Source organism: Brassica rapa, chromosome A07 (assembly GCF_000309985.2).
Source record: "Brassica rapa cultivar Chiifu-401-42 chromosome A07, CAAS_Brap_v3.01, whole genome shotgun sequence".
NCBI classification, from domain to species: domain Eukaryota; kingdom Viridiplantae; phylum Streptophyta; class Magnoliopsida; order Brassicales; family Brassicaceae; genus Brassica; species Brassica rapa.
In genome coordinates, this window is record NC_024801.2 from 16,023,559 (window position 1) to 16,049,315 (window position 25,757).

General features: G+C 32.4%; 1 protein-coding gene, 1 long non-coding RNA gene and 1 pseudogene across 2 annotated transcripts; 2 read left to right on the top strand and 1 right to left on the bottom strand.

Moving 5' to 3' along the window:
• Nucleotides 1-263: 263 nt before the first annotated feature.
• Nucleotides 264-10,633, bottom strand: LOC117126709. The gene is made up of 2 exons (XR_004449469.1): nucleotides 10,564-10,633; nucleotides 264-10,170 (listed from the first exon to the last, which is right to left on the bottom strand). It is a non-coding gene; the product is annotated as an uncharacterized LOC117126709 (long non-coding RNA).
• A 1,505-nt stretch (nucleotides 10,634-12,138) lies between these two features.
• Nucleotides 12,139-15,622, top strand: LOC117126708 (annotated as a pseudogene).
• Nucleotides 15,623-18,766: 3,144 nt separating this feature from the next.
• On the top strand, nucleotides 18,767-25,498 carry LOC103829750 (V-type proton ATPase subunit a1). The gene is made up of 18 exons (XM_009105447.3): nucleotides 18,767-19,111; nucleotides 19,394-19,438; nucleotides 20,014-20,136; nucleotides 20,283-20,390; nucleotides 20,552-20,665; nucleotides 20,752-20,925; nucleotides 21,033-21,170; nucleotides 21,436-21,543; nucleotides 21,668-21,775; nucleotides 21,860-22,008; nucleotides 22,271-22,424; nucleotides 23,560-23,720; nucleotides 23,816-24,022; nucleotides 24,116-24,299; nucleotides 24,385-24,468; nucleotides 24,545-24,741; nucleotides 24,824-24,883; nucleotides 24,974-25,498. Exons 1-18 carry the CDS (start codon nucleotides 18,968-18,970, stop codon nucleotides 25,176-25,178), a joined length of 2,463 nt encoding a protein of 820 aa, XP_009103695.2. The 5' UTR covers nucleotides 18,767-18,967; the 3' UTR covers nucleotides 25,179-25,498.
• Nucleotides 25,499-25,757: the final 259 nt, after the last annotated feature.

Genomic DNA, 25,757 nt, shown 5'->3' on the forward strand with positions numbered 1-25,757 from the left:
CAGCTGAAGATAATCTAGGAAGGTTCTCAATAATCGACTACAATTATCCTCTTTTATTTTATCATATTTATGGTGATCATCTTAAATCAAACTAAATGTTCGCTATAGAGACCAACTTCACCTAAGGATGGACATTTTGATTTAATACGACTTTGGTTTGGTTTATTTGAGTCTAAGAAAGCTTTAACCAAAATTAATCCAAATTAGTTTGGTTTGTGTTTGGTTTAGTTTGGTTTGTGTCCGGTTTGGTTTGGTTTGGTTTGTGTTTGGTTCAGTTTAATTTTGTGTCTTTTTGTGTTTGTTCAGTTCAATTGAACCGCATATGTCATAAAGCTATATATGTTCAGTTCATTGGTAACAATTATGATGAAAAAGTGTAGAATGGATACTCAAACACATCATAGAGAGTTATTTAAAGACTTAGACCAAGAGCACCACTCTTCACATTATATTCATTTAGTAACAATCTTCATATGTAATTTACAAATTGTGAAAATATGAAATTAAATCATCACCATATATAACTTTCTTAAACACCATATTATAACTTTAAAATAAGTCATCAAAGCTACAACCCAACATAAAAGTAAAGACTAATATCTTTGGGACGAAATAAGAATTCTTAATTTAGAAAGTCATTATTGGTTTATATGATTTAAATATAATTTTTTGGTGATGGTTTGATTAAAATTGTATTATAAACTGGTTTGGACAGTTATATTTTTATTTGTAGTGTGTTTTCATGAACTGGTGTGGAAAATAATATTATCTTTACGTTTGGATCAAATTATTATCATGGATACATCGTATGTAGTTAAAACAAAGTTTAAATCAGCTGTAAAATTTACAATTGTTTTATACACCTCAATAAATAAGATAAAATTTATTTTAACCCATAACTAGGTTTAGTTAACTTTTACTCATCTTATTTATCATTTTATATATGATTTCCAGTAATAACCAAAACCAAATGGTGAGTTATTGAATTTTTTTAGATACAAAGCAATGAATAAATATAAATCTATTTAATTTTTCTACCAATTTAATAGTTGAAAAATTGATTGTAATATATATAAACAATTTATATTAAAATATAAGTGTAAATTTTTTAATTTAACTAAAACTTATACGCATACCCCGGGCGTAGCCCGGAAAAATCCCTAGTAGTTATAGTTCTTCCTGAACTAATTAATACGCTGTACTTATATATCTGAAAAAATTAATATAATTATGGGGGAATAACTCATTAATTAGGAGTCAACATGCATTGTCTGATTGGTAATGGCTGTAGCTTTAAATATTTTTCTGTAAAAAAAAATCTGTAGATTTTTTGCTGTGGCTTTAGATTTTATTGCTGTAGAATTTTATTGAAGCACTAAAAAATTGCTTTGGATATTTGGCTCTGTAGAGCACTTGTACAGCTGTAGGTTATTTTAAGAGTTGAGGTTTCAAAAAAAAAATTAAAGCTTGATTGCTCTAAATTAGTGCTGTAAAAATAAATAAGGCTGTGGACAGCACCTACAGCAACTACCAATCACCCCCGTAATCTTTAGCAAAAAAAATTAACTCAACTTAGTTAGGTAATTTACGAAATTATTATCAAATTAGAAGTATATTATATAGATGTCATGTAGGTGTCACTGCCTTAAAATTTAAGATTAACAATAAGCATAGTGTATTATATGTTTCCCATGCATTATGCATCATTTAAAATTGATATTTGACTAAATATAGACATGAGTCGATATTGTCAAACTACTAACTTTTACCTAAGACATATATTAGAAGAATTGAAACACTTATCCAATCATTTCGAGTCTTCCAATCCAAAAACTCCCAAGTTTCTAACTAGTCGAAAATTAGATTTCTTCGTATAACATGCAAGTCTCTTGTTTATATAAAAGTAACCAAAAATTAGATAATTAACCGAAAGTGCATAAAGCTTTGATGTTTTCGTGATTAGTACAGTTTATAGATTGAATGTTTTGAAACAGACCATGCCAAGGTTGTTTGCCAAGCGCATGCAAAATCTAGTACCATCAAAATCAACATAAGTTCTCAAATGCCTATAACTTAACTAATTAACTAATTCAACACAATATCTATATATATTCATAATCCACATCGAAATACGATTTATATTTAGGAATTATGAGTTAGTGTTGTTGATCTTATTTTCTATTGATTTATATATCAAAATTATATAATATAAAGAAGATGTTTAGAATTGATGATAAAATCACCAGAAACTTTGTTTCTTATTTGTAGAATTCAAAACTAAAGTTGATTGATTGCGTAACTTGATTTTTAATCGGTGTCAAATTAGTTTATTGGCTTCTTCAAAGGTAAAGAATGAAATCTTTATTTCTCCATTTTCTTAGTTGTTAGATCATTTTATAATAAGAGAAGAAACAGCAGAAACTTTCTTTTTTGTAGGATTCAGGTGGCAGTAGTTAATTAGATGTACTATATACCATAGACCATAGTCTCCATCTACCCCCACTATATTACCACCCATTTATATTTTGCATATATGCTGATATTTTCCACACACATGTAGAAAAACACAAGTGTATGTCAAACAAAAAATATACACATATAGATGTGTATCTCTGTCACTGTGTGTGTTGTCACTCACAAATCTAATGCGCGTGGACCTTTGTGATACTTCCAAAGGAGAAAACACTTGTTTTCTATTTATTTTTAATTTAATAAGTGAGTTAATTGTAAGAAAAAACTGGGATTGCATATTGGAACCATGTGAAGGTAATATGCATGCACGGTAAAAGAAAAGAAAGTAATAACAAGCACGTTGGAATCGTCTGAAGGTAATATGAGGAATCATTTCATATTCTTTAACAATATATCATATTAAAAAATATGTATATATATATATATATATCCATATCACGGGATAAAGCAGTTCCGATTACCATCAAACTGCAGTGACATTCGTTCATTAGCAAGTTTATGTTGGTTATAGGAAGATTGGAATCTGTACAAATGTAAACACAGTAAAAGTATATCAAACTCCCGCCTACGATGTGATTAAGATCAAATATCAATATAAAATGGCATTATGGATATTAGAGAAATTTGGTGAGCATGTAGGGTACTATCTTTTTATTTGCGCATGTCGTTGTTAAACACTCATATTACATCACACATACGTATAGTTAAATGAAATTCTGATTAGAAACAAAACTTTTATCAGCAAAAAACAATTAAACTATGTCTAAGAATTTAAGGTTTGAAAAAAAAATTAAGGTATGATTTCTTATATAATTTAACATAAAATATTTACACTATGCAACAATATAAATACTTACAATAACAAGTTTTGAAGGTATATCCTGCATAAGTGAACGAGAATCAATCTCGGATAATTTTTTTTTGAATTAACCACAATGTTCGACAAGCAAAATTAACCGACTAATTTGTGGGTTCCAGCGATACCGATATTCATAAATTTTTTGATGCCCAACAGAAATCGAACTGCAGATTCATTGTATTGTAGTTATCCCTCAAGTGCCACTAATTAATTTTAAACATTTTATAAACTTTAATCACTAAATAATTGTTAGTTTATGAAATGCATAGTACCTGATTGCACTCCCAAGCACTTTTGGAAATAGTTTGTAACATAATATGTTTTTTTTTAGTTTTCTAACAAAAGGAGGCATTTTATACACTGTTCAAACTTATTAAATCGAAATTCTCATGTGGATGGATATGGTGGATCAGTTATCACGAACAATCGATAAATTAAACTTTTGAGTTAAGAAATGTCTTTGTTTGCTATTTTTATTGTGAGAATGTAAAACAATGGGATATATTTACGGAGACAATTTTATTATATATAGACATATTACAAAAAATATGTTTCAAGTGTCCAAAAATTAAGTTCAAAATAAAAACCTATTTAGATGCTAATCTGTGGACGATATTTTTTAATATATATTTTCATTGATTAAACCCTTAAAGGCAATATTACACGGGAGATTACAAGGATATTTGAATAAAATTCGGTGCAACCGCAAACTTTTTTTTAGGTTGGATCCACAAGACTACATTTTCAAGTTGTGGGCGCAACTCCGAATCTGACTTCTCCTTCAGATGAGATCCCTTGTCTTCAAGTCCGGGGTAATCTGTGTGTGGAGAACGAAACATCCATTTTCTACTCTGCATAGTAACTACTGTGTTCACTGGAGGTTGCAATGGACAAATCAAGGAGGGCGAGTGACCGTACCTGAGTCCCAAACCCTTGACACAAAATCAGGCTGAAAAAAAGAAGAGAAAAAGAACAATCTGCCGATGAGGTCCGAGAGACCATCCCGACGTTGAGATGATTTATTCCAGTCATGCAGTCACAACAGAGACCCGGAGCCACCATGACTCACGGAAACTACGAGAGCTCCACACGTGACCTATCCCTAAGAACTAGAAATAGATTCCCTTCACAAAGCAATGAGTCAACCGGTAACTCAGTGACAACAACAATAATGAACCATACTCAACCACCCAAAGCCGGAGAGCGTATATCCAAAAAAGGGCCACGACCGAGAGAAACCAAGGAAGCAAGTGTCCAAAGAAACGTAGAAACCAACGGTTTGGCATCGCCTGAGTACCAGACTTCTCCATGCGCCAAACCAGAGAGGTCAAGCTTCACATTCCGTCAGAGAACTCCTCCTAACACCGCCAGAAGTGTTGAAACCGGCGCAAGTCCTAGTAAAAAATAAACCACAGAGGGCCGACTTGTCAGCAGACACTAGCATTTCCGACACCAAGACACCAAGGTAGATGGATACATGACAACACCCACCGCACCACACCGGCAAGCAGAGCCACATTAGAAGAGGCCAAAAGACTCCACGAACCACCAATTTTAGATCAAAGAGAGTAAAAAAAAAATCATAAAATCTTGACCCATTTCTCACCAAAAAAAAAAAAAAAAAGTTTTCATCTAGACTTCAGGCGAAGGAGACTTCAAGAAGAAACAGACCCATAGTCATATCTGTAAAATTTCGATCTGATAACATCTAGGACTTTGAAATATCAGGAGGAGACAAAGGAAAGGGAAAATCAGTGTTCTAAAATACCTATACGCTAGTCGGACATTTGATAGTGTATTAATATAAACGTATATATGGACATTTATGCGGAGTATACGATTGATATTTTCTTTTGAAAAATGTATACATGCTAATTATATATGATATAAAGTCAAATCTATTGTATAAACACCAAGATAAGCAAATTTATAATTCTTATTAGGTTGTATATTAGAATATTTTTGCTCGTGTATATATATTTTTGGCTGATTTAGTTTTAGAATTCATGACGGATGTGAGATATGTGTGTCCCACATCAGTTTATGTAAAAAAATGAAGCTTGTTAAGCTTAATAAATCAAGTACTCCAAACGATGTTAACTATCTTTAGCTAGGCTTTTAATGTGCACGTCACAATTTTAAAATATTAATGCAGATTCAGTGGGTTTGTGAACAAGCGTATTATTAAAAACAATAAAGTGGTTGACCGTTTAGCGTCTGGACAACATATAGAACTTACAAATGGCCGGACTGTATTTTAGAACAGTGGGAAAAATAAAAAGGAAAGAGAAGAATAAGGGAAAGATGGACCGCCGATGGCAACGGCGCAGAGGCCCGCACACTAGAGGTAATTGGAGAAGGCTGAGAGAGTTAGAGAGAGAATTTTATTTTAGAGAAAAGTTTTTTCTGGTCTTTTTGTGCTATCTCTGTGGATTGGAAGGTACGATGTTATATGAGTAATTTTTGAATAAGTTGAATTATACAAGCATAATATGTAACTAAGTTTAAATGGTTGTGATAGGAAAAATGCATACCAAATTCTCGAAGTAATCCATGTGAACAAGATGAATATTACATCATGTACATTCCAATCTACTAAATGGATAATGTATCATGGAAATTGTGTTAAAATTGTAATGGACAAGCGTATGGATATTGTGTAGCGACAAACCATCACAGCTCGATCTTCTCTTACTTTGAAATGTGATTGGCTTTTTTTCTGAATGAATTGAAATATGATTGTTGAGTTGGGTGGATTAGCCAAATGTTAATAGTGTAAAAATCAAGAAAATAATAATGTATAGATTTTTGAGAGAGGATGTCACTATTTGTTACCAAACTCGATAAAGTTAGCTTTTTCATATATATTTTATATTATACCAAATAATATGCTAAATATAGTGATAATTATTTCGAATAATTGATATTTCATGATTTCAAAAAATTTCATTCTGTAGTTTAATTTTGTTATTTGCTATTGTAATTACACAGTATTACCAGTAGAATCCTTAGTAAATTCAAGTTATAAAGACCTCATTATAGTCAAATTTAATTATTTCTCATATTTTTTTAACTATATTTGAATACGGGTTAAAGTTTTCCTTTTCTTACGAAAGGTTATATAATAACCTAGACTATATTTGCGAAGTGATTTTACCACATGTCAATTCTACAATCAATTTCACAAAACAAATATGACATGTTTACTGAAATTGATGACATATCTATTAGAATTGATGGCATGTCTTATAGTTTAATATGACATGGACAATTGCATTTAATGATAATTTATATTTTTGGTAAACTTTTTAAAATATGATAATATCTCATATATTACATTTAATGTCAATTTATATTTTTGGAATTGTTTTTAGAATATGGAAATAACTCATAAAATCATCATTAAAATAAATATATTCAAATATGGCATTATAAATTTTGATATATAATTTAATTATATATTTTTAAATTATAAAATTTTAATCAAAAAATTATTTTTTTCTTATATATCTACAAATTTTATAAATATTGTTTAATTTTAATTTTTGGTAATTATGCAACGTTTACAAATTCATTTAAAATATTTAATTAAAATAAATAGATAGAAAAATCTATCTAAGATTATAATTTCAAATATATACATGCATATTTTTAAATATAATTTTTATGTTTAATTAAATCAAATTTATATTAAAATATTGAAACGAAAAAGAAAATTTACAATATTAATAACATTTTATTTTAAAATATAATTTATATTTATCTGTTAAAAAATATTTTAATTTTTTTTATTGTACGTGGTGCAGGAAGACACCTAATTCTTTGATAAGAAGAAAAAAAACTGATAATGATTTCTCTGTCTTTTTTTAAAGAGGCAAAACCGTAAAGCGTGCATGTATGGGTCATGAGATATATTGATTATTGACTACCATTGGGCCCACTACCATTTAATCAACATTCTAACGTGTTAATTAGACACGATTTCTTCTTTAGTACTAATAAATTCCCGACTTATAGTTAGTTGTTGGTGATAGCCTCAATAAATTCTAGTTAATGATGTAAAACTTGTGCAACCTAGCATTCAAACAATTAATGGCTAAAACGTAATCATGCTAAATCTTGAGTTATTTTTGGCGTGTAAAACATGAGTCTATTGAGGTATCACCCTTGATTCTCATGTGGCCAAATTAAATTTCGTTATAAATAAACTAACAACCTACTACACGTAGTATCGTACGGTGAGCATATTAAGGACGTTAGCGGTAGTACCGTTTGATTCTGTGAACATTCATAGATTAAGCATCTAACACATTAATGGTTTTTTTTGTCAGCAACATCAATGGTTTAAATTTGTTATAATGCCAGTCAAGATTTGTTGTCATACTGCTTTTGTACATCAGTAGCTGCAGCCTGCAGTGGAGAAGATTATGTGTTCTAGTGGCATTAAAATTATTTCTAAGTCTACTATATTTTTCACTTTAGAATAGAGTTTAAAATTAAAATATTCTAACTATATTTTATTTTTATTTTATAATAAAGTAAAAAAAAAAGATTACAGTATTGATAGAGGAATACAATTTTTTCTCATTCTATTTTTACTCTAAAATACAATATTATTAGAGTATAATTCAATTCCGTTATAAAGTTCATTTAAGATGATTAAGTCTATTATTGAGCCTATTACGGTAAAAGTATTTTACTGACATTAACTCCACTAATACCAATAATTCTTTTAGTAATACCTTTTATTTCATAATTTTATATACCAAAGTTGATTGGTAAACTTGAGAGTAAAATGAAGAGAACAAAAAGTGCAAGCAAAAAAAGAGTAAAAGTTGAATTGAACTAAGCAGTGGTTCCTTTATTTATTTAGACTCTGATTTGTAATTTTGAGAGCAAAATAGAGAAAATATATGAAAAAGGAAAATAAAAAGGTGAAAAGAGTAAAAATGATTTGCATAGAGTACATTTTTATTTTTTTTATTAGTCAGAGTAAAACGGTTACTTCATTCATTTACTTCAGTTTCTGGAAAATATTATAACTTTACTTAGTTCATCCATTTTACTTGAATAAAAAATAAAAGTTAAACTAGGAATAAAACAAGTTCTGCTCATTATTGTCTCTCTAAAATATCATTCTAATATGCTATTGAAAATAAATTATTTTTTCAAAATAAAAATATGGTTAAATTCTTATGCATATTATAAATTTATTAGATGTTGTATGATCAATTTTGTTTTGTAGTTGTTATAATTGCCTGAATTAATTTCAAAATATACACTAAATTATACATTTAAAAATATCTTAGCTAGTCTTTTTATTTCGAAAGGAAAACAATATATCACTAATTACAAATTACAGCAATGTATATATTCTACATATTTATTTGTCATTTTCTTATATTTTCAGTATATAAAAATATGGTAAATCTCTAAAATAACAACCTTTTAAATAGCATCAAGAAGAAAATCTCCAAAATAGCATTTATTAAATGACAAAATAATTAAATTACTTCAAACCGTAAATTTTGTCTTAAATCCTAACTCCTAAATACTAAGTATTGTATTATAATTTCTTTTAATTTTTAACAAATGGTTTTTAAAAATTTTTCCTTTTGTATGCTATTTTTGAATAAAATGTTATTTGAAAGTATTTCTCGAAAAAGTTTTGTTATGAGCTATAAATTAATTGCTTTTGTATTCTTGAGATGAAAAGGGAAATCAAAAGACCCACACCTGAGAAGCTGCAGTAATGTTACATCCAATTTCTTACACAAGCAAACTCTTTTGAAAATTAAATGTGTCAATGGAAACACACACACAAGTCAGAAAACATCTTCTTCTTTTGACTCTCTTGTTAGGCAGCAAAACCCTTACATTTATTGTTAGGTGCTGTGTTCAAGTTCCTTTCTGCTCCAGTAGTTTTATACTGGAATCAGCAGAAATTCAGGACCAGTCTAAACCATATCAAACCAAATCTTAACTATATACGCTCAACGAAAATGATCAAATATTTTGTAACGAAATAAATAAGTGATTTGTCCTTGTCCTTCACACTTTCGAACTTCCTGTTTGTTGCGTTTTCAAATCCATATTTGATCCACAGCCTCAAGAGTAGAGAGTGAAACCTGCAATATGATCAAAACTGCAAATACAATTAAAAATGGTTCAGACTGATGACATGTTAAGTTAGAGTTGAAGCAAAACAAAAGTAATAATTTGATCAATTCGTAGTAAAAACTATGTAATAAAATTTGTAGATTTATGTAGTGAGTTTTCTGTAAGAATATGAATTACTATGGGGGATGTATTGAAACAATAGTTTTAAGAGATTTTGAGATTTTGTTAAAATCTCTTGTTATTCAACTAGTGATTTTAAAAATTATTTTCAAATCAAGTGTTATTCAATATGAAATTTGGACAAAGTTATTAAAAGTCACTTATAATCCTCTGTTATTCAATTAACAATTTGTTAAAACTCTATCAAATCTATTGTTATTCAACTGTAAACAATATTTATGATGAAACTTTTGTGATAGGGATTTCAGGAGACTTTACATTAGTTTTTAGTTAAAACAGTTCTCATAGAATAACATCTCTAGAGCTGATATTTGAAGAGACTTGAAAGTAAAGAAAAAGGTAAAATAAAACATGTTACAAAAATAGTGTCGCACCTTGAAAAAAAACTGAGAGACATGTCTTCTTGCTCGGAGGGAAAAACACCAGCATTTACCGACCCGATGTAGACGACTTCCGTCACCGGAGGAAACCCGTCTTTGAGTTGTAAGTAAAAGATCTCATTGTCGAATTCGAAACACCACTTGGTCGATGATATGTCTCTATGAGCACGTTACAGAAGATCAAATTTAGACCAGAATGTAATTTACATCAGTGTGACGCTGCTTGAACGAGTTCATTCTCCTGATTCTTACTTTCCAATAAGAAATTTGATCTAAATATTCTCCGCAAGATAATTCATTTGACTTTAAAACCAGAAAAAAACAAAGCTCGCATGTCACCATAAAACTTCTGTAGAAAGTGAGACTCTCACGTCTCATCCCGATTTCAAAAGTATAAAATTTAATCTGATTACTGTTTTTCATGATTAAGGTATACATTTGCTTGATTCATTCATCAACATTAATTCAAAAGTCAGAGCTTTGATGAATATACAAACTAAAGAACTAGAATCTGCAAACATTCATTCATCTTATTACCACAATCGGCATTACCTTGGAGCTTATCTCTATTAAACATCTTGCTTGAAGTCTTCATTCTCAGTCTTACAAGAACCAAACCAAGAAAACCAAAGCAAAGTTTTATTTTGTAATATCTATATACTATAATAAAAGGGATATATAATCATCAGAGAGGCCCTCCACGTCATATTGGAAATTAAGACCAATCAGAAGCAAGTTTTTATACACGTCAGATAAACTTAACCGTCTGGGCTTCGTGATTCTGCTTAAGCCCAATTCTATGTAATTCACTTCCTTCTCCATGTGGGTTAAGAGCATCCGCGTAAGCGTCAGCTACGCCTTCTCTTTCTCTTCCGTTTAGATCTAAGATTTTTCCATCATAGCTACAAAACTCACACCCACATACATTAACTTTTCGTCTTCTACAATTAAATGGATGCACTGTTTATCTTCTTCTATCTCCTCATCTCCCAGATAATCAGACAATCAATTATGGTTGCGTTTAATAACCTATGCGAAGTTCTCCCCTATATATATATTTATATGACACACTGGAGCAGTGTATCTCATATCAAGTCAAAGCTTTGTTGAACCGGCACAGATTTCAACCAATCATCATCGACAATGTCCACCTCTGCTGTTACGGTTGCTCAAACAGCGTCTCCTCTTCAACCTTCGACGATCTCTGCCTTGGTTTGACTTCTCAGGTGGTTGTTGGCCAGATCCACCGCTTTTGGGATTCAAGGAACATCAAGAAGAATGTTGAATTTATAGGTATCACCATCTTCATGAGAAGGTTTCAACATCCTTCTCCTAACCTTTAAAGATATATCTTTGTTTTTTTAAAAAAAATTCTGAAAAACGAATAGATAATAAAGCTTTACTTGGATTTCAATAAAAGGATATTTGACGGGTATTTGCATATCGGAAAAAAATGCTTTGCCTTACGTTAATCAAAAATACACAGTCAGCTAATAACACTGCGTCCATTTAGAACAATTCAGGACCTTCCCTAAGCTTTTGAATCATTATGCCTATCCACGTTTAATTGCAAGTTTGATATAGCTTAAAAGAGATTCATCGAAAGTTTGTATTTTTGCTTTGCTATGTAACATGTTCATTTATAGTTTTGTGTGGTGGTTGTTGTTGTTCACATTAACATATTGTTTCTGCTTGGGTTTTATTTAGGTGTAAAACCTCGACTGATGGAGTCTAAGATCGAGACGCTGAATCTCACTCAGGTGAATTTGTTTCAGTGAGTTATCACATTCTTTATTGAATGAACAAGTACATCTATGATTTTGTTGGGTTTCCTTAGATAGAAGAAAGACTGAAGTTATCATGCTCCTTTTATCTCTGTATTTTGTCAAGAAAACGAGCCGTGACGACGACTGAACAAGTGAATCGTTTGGTATCACCGGATAGAGGCAGATCAAAGAATGCAGCTCTGCCATCTACATCTCAAGAGACTTGCGGTAGACTAGATGTTGAAGGCATGGACCATCTAGGAAACTCATTGCAGGTTGTGATAGGTATGTCAATTTTCTCTTTACGAAGTATGAAGAAAGTTGATATTTCCTTTGTTTTAAGTATAGTAGAAGGTTCATGGAGATATAATATATCTTAATTTCTCACTTTGTCAATAATTAGCTCTTAAGTCATTACGCTCAATGAATCTGTACCCTCAGTTAATAGAAACATTTCTTACGTTATTAACAGATACACTGTTGCTTATCACTGCTAAAGGGCAAGCAGGAAAGTATACGGCTGTTTACCAGAAGCTCGCTCAGAAACACCCTTCCTTCAGAGACAACGCTCATCTTATCGTGGTAATCTCTTTGAAGCCTTGGCTTCCGTTCATACCAGACACTGTCATCTCTGGTATCCTCATTCCTTTACCTGCGTTCGGTGTCCTGTTTGACAACGAATAAGTTAAAGGCCCTGTGATCCAGTATCTCATCAGACCTGAAGAATGTTTAAAGAGATTTCATCCTATTGATCTTGAGATCTGTTATGTTCGTTGGAGACTCTCTCAAGATTCTGAGACAAGAGGTCGAGGAACATGCTAAGGTATTGGGTTTCGTTGGAGCGCCTTGGAAACTGAGTACGTTGTGTAATATAACCAAAGTCATCACATAGTACGTTGTGTACAAAGTTGAGGACATAGCTCACTGCATTCAAATATTCGATTTATGTAGGTGGACAGTTGACTCCCGTGATGTGGGAGCCTTGGTCCAAAACCTACATCAAAGAGGTATAGGTTAAGTACTTTCCATCTTGAATACTTGGAAAGATTCTCATTTGGCTTGCCAAATCATTCATGCTGTAAAAGAAAAGATGTTCAGTCACGCCTATTGTTTTCTACATAAAATGGAAACATGGGTCTTCTTCAGCAGATGTTATTGGACTTGACTGGACTGTAAATATGGCTGATGGAAAGAGGCGACTGGGGAGCAGTGTTAGAGACCTAAGAGTCCATGGAAATGTTGATCCATCTAACCTATTATCTCTGATTCCTGCTTTTACTGAAGAGATAGGTGGATAGTTTACTTTGTTGAGCTGAAGGTAATAGTTCTTTATATTTAATTCAAGAAACTGAAAGAAAATGTCTTTCTATGTCAGAGTCATGAATATTGCTGGACCAACAGGGCATATACTCAAACCAAGGACACGGTGTCTTGGTAGGGACGTCAGAGGAAGCCCTGGCTCATTTCTTTGAAACTGCGAGGAGCTTGGCTTACGAAGTACTTTTCCGTTTTTATGTGAGATTTTAGTTCTATGTATAGATTGTATTATACGTATTTATATCAACAAGTATCCACTTAAATTGTTTGTTTCATAGTTTTGTGTATACGAGTCTTAGGTAGATTGAAATTAACATTTAATAATTTAGTGTAATTCAGATGTTATTACCGAATGAAAAACAAAGAGAACATTAAACTTCCGGATGAATCGTAAATTTGTGTTAAATTATTTACACATGTTTAAATTGACAAGAACCAATAAAATGTTATTTTATACAATAATGTTCATTTGAGGTGTACTATGTAGAGAGGTCGTCAAAAAAAAAAGGAAGTGTACTTCGTAGAGAGATTTATGCAAAACATTTCCCATATTATGCTATGATTGACATGTCTAAATGATAATTTTCTTTGTCAGATTTAAAACTAGATTTTGCATTATCTTACATTGAGGCGTATGCAATTAAACTACACAATTTCCAGCACATATGGTAGTTAGTTCATCAAAGCATATAATTTTTTTAAAATTATTATATAACTTATGAACTAATTTATTTGAGATTTGAATGTAATTTTTTATGTAGCTCTTTCTAGGTTTGGACATTTTATATGGTTCAAAAAAACTAAATTGAAACCGATCTGGAAATACATGTTCAGTTCAGATCCAAGTCTAGGTTAAAGTATCTATTGAATATTTTTCTGATCTGTAATCTCCGTTTGATTTTGGATTCTAACAAGACCTGAATGAGTATCCTAAGTACCAGAAATGTTTTGTATATATTATGTATATTTTTATGCCTCAAAATTTTTTCCGGTATCAAGAATATTCTTTTAAGTTCCAGTTTCGGGATTTCATGTTTCAAGTAAAATTTAGATTTTTAGAAAAATATTTTGTGTATTCAGATAGAATATTGACTATAATTAGAAAACTTTAAAGTATTTTTTTATAGAAAATTATGTTTTATATAAATTTTTACAATTCTATGTATAAAAAATTTTAGTTCAAAATAATATGTTAATAAATGTTGTAAAGCAGCATTTATGTTGGATCGGACATATGTTCATCATAGTCACAAATATGTTGTAAAAGCTTTTGTGATTTTATTTGTTGTGACTGTTAAAGATAAATAATTTGCCGACAAAAAAATTATATCTAAACATTATCTTTCTATTCGGTATTTGAAAATCAATGCTAATTTTAATAGCATAGATAAAAAAAGTCTAACAATCTTTTTAAAGTAGATTTTTGGAGATGATTCCCTTTTAATAACATAGATAATGTGCAAGATTCCCGTATAAAAAAAATATCACAAACATATGAACATCGTTATAATTTCCAGACTATAAAATAAAGCAGAAAATTGAAGAATACTTCAACAAAAGTCATACCCTGTAAATTCTTATTGCCCTATCATTGACTGATTTCTAATTTAAAACCTCATAAATAAAATCATGTTTGTAAAAAATATTGATCCAGAATATATAGAAAAGTAGAAAAAAGAAATAAATTTTAATTTCTATGTATAATATTTTTAATTGTTTGTGTCAATAAATGGATGAACTTAAAAACAAAAAATAAATTTTATTTCATCAACAAGAGGGAAATTACCATAACTTTATATGTCTTTTGGAATTAACATAAGGATACAAATCAAGTAAAGAAATAACAAATTTAAATTGTGGTGTTATCCAATCTTTGGTTTTTGGCCGAATATTATGTATTATTTTAAGTTTTTAACAGAATTTAAAAATAAAAAATTTATGTGTAATCCGGGCGTAGCCCGGACGAGGCCCTAGTTATATTAAAAAGCTCCAGTTTCTGGACAAACCCTTTTCTTAATTAACAATTTCAGCTCATTATGCTATAAATGCCCATAAACATACATCATCATCAAGCTCTTTGAGAGAACACATGAAAAAGGTTATGGAGCATCAGACGGCTATCCACGACGGAAGTTCTCGAATAAAGATGTGCCTGAAATTTCAGATTTCGAAAATTAGAAAATATCACCTTAAACAACTCTGAAATTTAGAGAAAATATCTACCAAATCACATATAGATTTCTATTTTTAAGTTTTAGAATTTTCCCAAAACCCCTCAAATAACTTCTAAACAGAATTAACAATTAAAATTTATATGATTTTTTTGTTTAAGTAATTCTAATGGAAATAGTAGTTTATAAACATCTTTGACCAATGAGTAAATAGGTATATAAGTTTTTTGAAAATATTTTATGAATTGCCAAAAGCTAAAAGTGAGATAATCATGGGTGTGTATTAGAAAAAAATTAAATTAATTTTAAAAAAAAAAACTAAAAGCAACTTCGGATAACTAACACAAAATCAAAAAATAATAACTCAACTTCTAAAACATTGATGTTGAGTTAATAGTTGAGTTATAAATTTTTCTAAAGTAGTAATTAAAAATTGATACTCAATGATAACACATTATAACTCAAACATTAACTAAAAAAATTAAAATTAATTCATAATTAATAACATTTCTGAGTTATGCTCGTAATTCACACTTAACCAACTCTAACTCATGTCACCATCTAAAGACGCCTTAATACGACAATCAAACAAGAACTAAAAGGAATACAAAACACAAAATAACAAATAGAAAAACACATCACTTGCCTTGATTTTATTGGCCTTAAAAGGATACAGTAAATGATTATTAATAAACATAATTGGAAATTAAAGGTAATTAAACCTAAAGCATAAAGTAAGGACCTGACTGGTTCAAACGCAGCGGTTGCGGTTGCGGTTGCGGGAGTTTGTGGATGCGGGCGGTTGTGGTTTCTAGCGGTTTTAAGAGATTTGTACGACTGGTACTACAGTTAAAAATTGGTGCGTTTGCGGGTGACTTATGACTGGTTAACTACCTAATGCGGTAACAGTCAAATAATAAATTAACAATATTTACATTTAATATAATTATAAAAATATCAAAAATCATAAAATTATAATAAATATAAAATTTATATTTAGAAAGTTATAATTTTAATTTTTGAAAATTTATTGAAATTGCTTTTATTATAACATTTTATAATATTAATTAAAATATAATAGATATATTTTAATATTTTCATAATTTCAATTTTAAATTTTTTATTAAATAATTTTACTTTTGTATATATATTGTTTTTAAAAAAAAAAAAAAATTTTTACCCTCCTGCAACCGCCCGCAACCGCAAACGCTAGCTGGAGCCAACTTTTGAATTATGAGATTCGGAGCGGTTTGAAGCGGTTTAGAGCGATTTGAGTGATTGTTGCAAACCGCCGACAACCGCTTTCAACCGCAAAAATTGCTTTGCGGGTGGTAGCGGAAAAACCAATCGTCCCCTAAGAAAACGACGGTTTGGCCCGTTACGTCCATTATAATTCCCTTAAAGTTTTGTATCTTTTGAAGCCTAAAACCCAACAATCTTAAAGCCAGGTCCTTCATATGTTGACTCCCAAATGCAAACTTCTAATTCGAGACAAGAAAATGTTGAGCCAAGAACACCGTCTGGTCACGAGTATTGCTGGAAGAACTTTCTCTCTTCCCAAAACGCTTAAGGACATGGAATCTATGCGGAAACAATTCTTCTTTCTCCTCAAGGAGGCTTCTCTTATTGATAACACTGAAGGTTGCAGTAAGCTGAGCTACAATGATCATATTGTCCACGCAATCTTCTGTGCTGCCCTGTTCCCTGGAATTTGTTCTGTCGATGTGAGTTGTTGTCACTTTTTCATTTACTTTACTTTTCCGCTAGCTATAGTTTCTACTCACTAATGTCAACTCTCTTAAAGAAGGACAAAGGTAAAAAAGCTGCAAGGGGGTTAAGGCTTCTTAGGGGAGAACCAAACGAAAAAGTGAAGTCGTGATGTCAGAGAGTGTAAATGTCAGAGAGTCCTGACCAGGAGATTCTTTTAGACGGAATTTTGAACCCTACCAAGAGGTCACATCAAAGTTTTCTAACAAATTGCTTTGTAGATTCTTGCTGAGTGGTGAGACCGAAAAGCGAAGTGGGTCTTTTTATGTCTATGTTCTTGCCTGTGACACGAGTTACGATGGAAGATTCGTGGGAAAGCCTTCAACATTTACATAATCGGTTTTGGTCAAGAGATATTACATGAAAGATTATTACGCAGCGAGGTTCTGGTGGGGTTTGTGTCCATGTCTTGAGTGGTTAAAGGTTTGAAAAACACAGAGTTGGTCTTTTGATCTTCTCTACTTTTGAATGTAAGAAACACAATTACCAATGAGATTGCATGTAAACCGAGCAGTAAATGTGTGGTTTGGTTTGAAACTGTGTACATGATAGTCTTTACTTGTCTGTCTTAAGCATCCTCTCACTGGAACCTTTTTGGAGTCATATTTACTTGTCTCCTTCTGCCAAATCCTAGAAAAATCACTTTTTGGACCAAGAGAGATTGTCTCTACTAACTTGTAGTTTTACAATGTGTTCTGGTGGTGTCAAGAAATATCAAAAATAACAAAAATATAGTATACAAACACACAAAATCTTATAACATGTTATGAAAAAGAGAAGTAAATACAAGTATACAACAAGGTGGGAGCCTATTGACTTGGCAGCACGGATAAACCTAAGAAAATGCAAGCATTAAATTGCAGAAGTTTTCTCCCGGTAGATTCTTTCAGAAGTTCTGTTCAGTTTATTTTTTAATTCAATTTTGTCAGAAATTCCTAATCAACTGATTTGATTTTGTATATGTATATATAATATTACAGTTGTGAAAATACATTTCCACATAAAACTCTTTGTTCTTAAACTCTATTATAATCTAAAACATCCAATATATCTCGCAACATTCTAGTCGATTCTAATGATTTTTTTTCTGAATCTTTGTTGATCAGGACTACTCTTGTTCTTTTTTTTTTTACAACATTTGTTGTGTTTAGTTAATTGTTTGACATGGGAATGCTCTACCTCAGGTTCCATCAAACTCTCACATTATTTGTTCGGATGCTGCCTGGAATGGATCTACTTGTGCAGGGGGTCTGGGCTGGGTCTGTAAGGACTCCTCAGGCGCGGTCCGGTTCCAAGGAACTGAGTCTCAAAGCTATATCGCATCAGCTCTAGCAGCAGAGGCATTAGCGATGAAAGCCGGTCTCTTGAAGGCTATCTCCTCCAATATCAAAGAGGTAATCTGTTATTCAAATTATAAGAGTCTTATTGATGCAATCACAGGGAAGAAGACTGTGGTCGCCCTTCGAGGAATACTCCATGACTTAGGCGTGTTGAGTAGCTCCTTCTTTTCTATCTCCTTTAAATTTATACACGTACTTGTAATGGTCCTGCTGATCTTTTGGCAAAGAACGCTCTGTTTACGCTGTCAAACAACATCTCTGAGGCTGAAGAAGTTGTAGTTTGATTACGTTTTGAAGTTTTAATGGAAAAGGTTTGATCAGAAAAAAGTTAATTGTTTGACTTTCCAACCGATAATAAAATCCCTAAAATTTTAGTATCCGCCAAACTTTTACCCGAAGGAAAGTGAACGAAATAACAACTATTATTATTTTTTAACATATTTATTTTTTTCTTCTAACTGGAGATGCCAAATCCTCGTTTTCTCATGGCAGTTGTCGACGGCACCAAAAACTGAACTCCGCTCCACAGATCTTCGACGGAAACAAAATTTCAGATCTGATCGGAGAGAGTGAGCGATAGCACAAGGACGAAGAGATGGACGATTTCTTAGACAAGTTGCCGCAGATGGATCTGATGCGCTCGGAGAAGATGACGCTCGTCCAGCTTATCATCCCCGTCGAGTCCGCTCACCGCTGCGTCACTTATCTCGGCGAGCTCGGCCTCTTACAGTTCCGCGACGTGAGTGTTGTTGTTGTGAATCCTCAGATCCGCCTTCTTCTCTTTAACAAATCGATCGAATCTGTTGCTATCTCCGTTTAGATGATTAGCTATCGGTGGAAGATTGAGATGCTTTTTGATCTTTGATCCACTCTTGAGTGATTCGCGAGTGGAACATGCTTAGTAGTGATGGATGATCTTTGAAAATTTTTGAACTAGATTGAGATTGCTGGATTGATTACGAATTGAGATGTGTTGAATTTGAAGAATCTGATAGACTCTTTATCTTCGTTTCCTTAACAGCTAAATGCAGATAAAAGTCCCTTTCAGCGGACGTTTGCTAATCAGGTATCGACTCAACTCAACGTTCTCTTTAAATTTTTACAGTATGTGATTCAATGCAGATAGGTTTCTACTTTTGTGATGTTGTGTGCAAATTTGGCTTGATGTGGATGTCAGTATATGTATTAGGCTCAGTAGAAACTCTGGCTAAAATATGATGGTTCTTGTTAGAGGATTTTTAGTGAAGAATGTAGCTTCATTCAGGTGTCACCGACACAATTAATGGTGGTTATTTAACAAATGTGGAATAGATTTCTTCTTAAGATTTCATTTATTTTGAAGTATAACCGTATATTCCGTTAGTCTTTTGTATTATATTAACTCTTGTTTACCAAGCCTTGATTATCCACAGTGAGAAACTGGACATGTTGCTCACCTTTGAATATATTGGTTCCTTAGTTATATGTTTTCTCTTCCATATAGTGCTACTGCTAGTGTTTCTTGAACAGTCTAATTTTCTTTTTGTTTAAAAGCTGAATCAATCCCCCACAGTTTTAGGAGTTGGGTGTAGTTGATAGAATAGGAGTTGTGTGTGTATATGAGCTTCTTTGCTTATGCAAATTCTTCGGGGATTTTAACAGGTAAAACGATGTGGTGAGATGTCAAGGAAGCTTCGTTTTTTCAAAGACCAAATTGATAAAGCTGGTTTAAGATGTTCACCACGCCATGAATTAGAACCGGACATTGAGCTTGGAGATTTAGAGGTAAGAAATGAATTTTCTAGTTCTCTTTCTGCTGAGAAGTCTTTGGTATGATCTATTGTAATGCCTCTTTTGTTGGGGATGAGGCATGATACTTTCTTGCAACACTTTGTAATTTTCTTTGTATCTACAATTGCTTTCTTCGGCAGAGACAACTTGCTGAACACGAGCATGAAGTATTGGAAATGAACTCAAACAGTGAAAAGCTTCGGCAGACATATAACGAACTTCTCGAATTCAAGATAGTTCTTCAAAAGGTAGGTGTATTCGCCCTTCTTGCTCAAGTTTTATATTAATTAGAAAATTTCTTGACCAATTCACAATGCTGTGTAGTACAGTAGCTGTTGTTCAGTTCTCGTTCAATTTTTATCTGTTAAGATAAAGCTCATCTTCTCATTTAATATGTTACTTCTTTTAGGCCAATGGTTTCCTCGTCTCAAGTAATGCTCATGCAACTGGAGATGAAACAGAACTCCATGAAGGCACCTACTCAAATAACGGTTTTATTGAGACCTCCTCTTTACTAGAGCAGGTGATTGGATGTCAAAAATTCCATTTGCTGCTGTTATCTGGAATCTTAAATTATATTTACTAAAAATTCAATTATTTTCTTCTCAGGAAATGAGGCCCGAACCCTTGAATCAATCAGGACTGAGATTTATTAGTGGAATCATTAACAAAGACAAACTTCTTAGGTTTGAAAGAATGTTGTTTCGTGCAACAAGAGGCAATATGCTTTTCAACCAAACACCCTCTGATGAGGAGATCATGGATCCTTCAACATCAGAAATGGTGATAATGATCTCTTATTTTCTCAGACAGCATATTTTCTTTATCTCGATGATAATCATTTCTTATTTCAGCGAGATGCTTATTACTAACTGGTTTTGTGCTTATAGGTGGAGAAAATTGTATTTGTGGTTTTCTTTTCTGGGGAGCAAGCAAGGACAAAAATATTGAAAATATGTGAAGCATTTGGTGCAAATTGTTATCCTGTCCCCGAGGATACAACAAAGCAGAGGCAGCTTACGAGAGAAGTAAGTTGGATATTCCTTAACTTGTTTTTTTTTTTATTGTTTCCTCAGGTATCGCTATTCTAAGATATCTGTGTGCAATTTTTTTTCCTTAACAATTCTTGCAAGTTGCTTTCTTCTTGTTCATATGATTCCCAGTTATATGCGACTGTTAGCTGCTGTGTCACGCTATATTATTTGGAGAATACCAATATTTCTTATCCCGAACAGTAGTGAGTTACTGCATCACACTACGTTGCTCCTAAAATATAAACGTATCTGGTGTTAGGTTTTATCCCGACTCTCTGATCTGGAAGCCACTCTAGATGCTGGAACTCGCCATCGGAATGATGCTCTTAATGCCGTTGGTTACAGCTTGACTAAATGGATAACCACGGTAAAAAAATAGCACCTGCTGTTAGTTTTTTTACAATTCTCTTTCTGGTTAAGTAAGAATATGCGAGATTGTATGGTCCATAGAGTATGGAACAGCCATGATTTTAGTTGTCCTTTTGTGCTAGGTTCGGAGAGAAAAAGCTGTTTATGATACTCTGAACATGCTAAATTTTGATGTAACGAAGAAATGCCTTGTTGGCGAAGGTTGGTGCCCCACATTTGCTAAGACCCAGGTATAATACAATGTTTTTTTCCTTTACATAGACTAGTGTTATTTACTTGCAAGTGCACTTCATTCATCAACAACGTCTGCGCAGATTCATGAGGTCCTTCAGCGAGCCACTTTCGACAGCAATTCACAAGTTGGCGTTATATTTCATGTAATGCAAGCGGTAGAATCACCTCCCACCTATTTCAGAACGAACAAACTTACAAATGCGTTCCAGGAGATTATCGATGCTTACGGGTTAGTTCCATTATCTGGCATAACCTGGCACTATCGTAATGTCCACGAGCATGAAACCCGCTTATCATTTAGATGCAAGTGTATGGCCCCGAGTTTCCTAATCATGCATAAATGATTTTAGAAGAGTAACTGGCTGCTTTCTAACAAAGCTGAAGTTCCTTCATACCGTATCTTCCTAATGAAGTTATTGTTGATTGCTTGTGCCAATTTATTTCCGCTGCTCACTATCTCATGTATTCTCGACTTAATGCTTGCTTGGCAGTGTTGCAAGATATCAAGAGGCAAACCCGGCAGTTTATTCAGTTGTCACATATCCGTTCTTGTTTGCTGTTATGTTTGGGGATTGGGGTCATGGTCTATGCTTGCTGCTAGGAGCGTTGTATCTTCTTGCCCGTGAAAGGAAGCTGAGTTCGCAGGTATGGTTCAACTTTTGCTGTATTAATTGAATAACAAACTAGTGATAACTAGTATTATCCCCGTGCTAACGCACGGTTTACTTTCACTATTTTCCAAATTATCTGATAAGTTATAATGATTCAACGCATAAAAATAAAATTTTATTTTAGTCATATTTTCTAAACCTAGATAACACATGTAAAACCTAGATAACACATGTAAAACTTGATTAAATATTTCACTGAATATTTACTTGCACCCATTTCATATTAAAATATGTTTCTCATAGAAATTTCATTGATAGATTAGTAAAATTAGTGATGTTAAAAAGATAGTAAAATCAACAAACTATAAATAAGATATACATATGTTTCCCATACAGCTTCTCTGTTTATTTTAGTCATATTTTCTAAACCTAGATAACACATGTTTAACCGCACTCTGTTTTTCTAGTTTTTTTCAAACTTTTTTAAAAATGTCTACAAAGCTTCATCTATCTAAACATATTTTAGATAATTACAATTTTAAATGTAATCAGTTTACCTCTTTCACAGGAATAACCACGCTTTGAATCAAATAACTTCATGCTTCTAATAGTAATATCCTCTAAAACAAATCTCTGGTTTTCACTCTTTAAAAAAAAATAGAATACAAAATAGAAGTAAAGTATGATATCAACTTGAATCATGTAGAAAGAATCATAAAAACACAGATTTTTAAATGATCGATTTGAATAAAGATATCTGCTGCACTCAAAATCTACATAAAAAGACAAAGAAAGTGAAACTGTTGAGAAAAATCAAAAAAGAAGAATCGAAAGATAAAAATAGTTAACTGAACTCTATATATGAGATAGGCAGTTGGTATCAGGAGTTACTGAATTCATGGAACGATTTAATAATTTTGCAATTACATAATCAAAAAATTTGGTCAAATTGTTTTTTTTTGTAAAAACAATTACACATGTCAAAATCTTATTGCTTGAGTGACTTGTGCTTTAGTATATAAGGGATTAGTAATTACAGTTAGCTTACCTTCTCACTCTAGTATAAAGGTTAACTTGAGAAAAAGATGCTATTGTGGTACGAATATCATTGCCTGTGTGAATTTTTTACTTATCTAGTATGATTTTTCTGTGTGTTTTACCGTTACTAGAAACTCGGAAGCTTTATGGAGATGCTATTTGGAGGCCGCTATGTTATCTTACTTATGGCACTTTTTTCAATATATTGTGGGCTTATCTACAATGAGTTCTTTTCTGTTCCTTTCCACATATTTGGTGGCTCAGCTTACAAATGCAGAGATACTACTTGTAGGTATGTATTATATTTGAATCTTGATCAAGTGAGGTGTCATGTATTTTATTATTAGTCTACCTGTTGCTGATATGCACATTACTTTTTTTATTTAGTGATGCGTACACGGTTGGTTTAGTCAAGTACCGTGATCCGTACCCATTTGGCGTAGATCCTAGTTGGCGCGGAAGTCGTTCAGAATTGCCTTACTTAAACTCGCTTAAGATGAAGATGTCTATCCTGCTGGGAATTGCTCAGATGAATCTGGGATTAATATTAAGTTTCTTCAATGCTCGATTCTTCGGCTCTTCGCTGGACATAAGGTTTGTTCTTCCTTTATTATTATCTTCCCAAGCTTCTGAATTAATTTGCCCTGTTTCTAACTTACGTATGTCTTTGTGATGTGTCACCATCAGGTATCAGTTTATACCTCAGATGATATTTCTGAACAGCTTATTCGGTTACCTATCACTACTCATTATCATCAAGTGGTGCACTGGATCTCAAGCAGACTTGTACCATGTCATGATCTACATGTTTCTAAGTCCAACCGAAGAACTTGGTGAAAATGAGTTGTTCTGGGGCCAACGTCCACTTCAGGCACAGTTTCCTCTGTTTTTATTTTAAATCCAAAGCTATATAAGCTTTTGCTCCATCCTTACTCATCTTAACCACTATTGTGCAGATTTTGTTACTGCTTATGGCATTCATCGCTGTCCCATGGATGCTTTTTCCTAAACCCTTTGCTCTCAGGAAAATTCACATGGAGGTATCTCCCGTTTTAAACTTTTCACTGCATCTTTTTTTTTGGGGTGTATCCATGGATAATATTTTTGTTTCTATAGAGGTTTCAAGGTCGCACGTACGGTGTTCTTGGTACTTCTGAGGTGGATCTGGATGTAGAACCAGGCTCAGCTAGAGGCCATCAGGAAGAAGAGTTCAACTTCAGCGAGATTTTTGTACATCAATTGATTCACTCCATAGAGTTTGTTCTAGGTTCAGTTTCTAACACAGCATCTTACCTTCGTCTCTGGGCTCTTAGGTAAACCTTTCTGCTTTTTTTTTTAACATATGACCATTTAAATTCATATTTGTTTCTAATAGTCTTCTTCGACGTTTTACAGTTTGGCTCATTCGGAATTGTCGACGGTCTTCTATGAGAAAGTTCTTCTTCTTGCCTGGGGGTGAGTAGTAGTTTTAGTTTCATGTTTTTTTCAAAAATTAATTTCTCACTTTTTTTATTTTACAATTAATGGCCGAATTTTGCAAAACAGGTATGAGAACATTTTGATCAGGTTAATCGGATTAGTGGTGTTTGCGTTTGCAACAGCGTTTATACTTCTGATGATGGAAACACTGAGTGCGTTTCTTCATGCTCTGCGTCTTCACTGGGTTGAGTTCATGGGGAAGTTCTTCCATGGAGATGGTTACAAGTTCAAGCCTTTCTCATTTGCTTTAATCTCAAATGACGATGAATAAAGTATACCCTCTAAGCCATTTGCACATCCCACTTTCCCCTCAATTATCCACCCCAGAAAGAATATATAGAAGAAAATTTGCTCGAAACAGATTATACGGTAACATCCATTTGCTTCGTCTTTTACTTTTTAAATCTTTTTAACCGAAGCTTTTGAAATTAGTATTGTAGTTAATGACAAAAGTTGAGAATGTCTTTGTTTACCCTTAAAAGCAGAACATGTTAGATCACTTTTGAGTTTTTTTTCTTTAATACATACAACATCCCTATCATGGATTTTTTGGAGGCGAGAGATAAATGAGAACTCTTTGTTGGCAAATCATCTACCTCTTAAATGAAAAAAAAAACATGCGTGAAGTTTGATCATATGGTAATGTTAATGATAAAAGTAGTATGGGAATCACATCATAACGGGGACGAGTTTAGGAGATTTATATAACGCTTTTTCGTGATTGTAAGAGCATCCCCGTCAGTAAACTTAGGAGAGCTCGATTTCCAAAACAATTTTAATGATTTTTTATTTTTTTTTCTATTTTTTTTTCGTTTAACTTAAAAAAAAAAAAAAATTAGGCAGACCAATC

Coding starts and splice junctions, on each gene's coding strand:
- LOC103829750 (XM_009105447.3), top strand. CDS start 18,968: ATGGACGATTTCTTAGACAAGTTGCCGCAGATGGATCTGATGCGCTCG. Junction 20,137..20,282: donor TTGAGCTTGGAGATTTAGAG/GTAAGAAATGAA, acceptor TTTCTTCGGCAG/AGACAACTTGCTGAACACGA. Junction 23,721..23,815: donor TGCAGAGATACTACTTGTAG/GTATGTATTATA, acceptor TTTTTTATTTAG/TGATGCGTACACGGTTGGTT.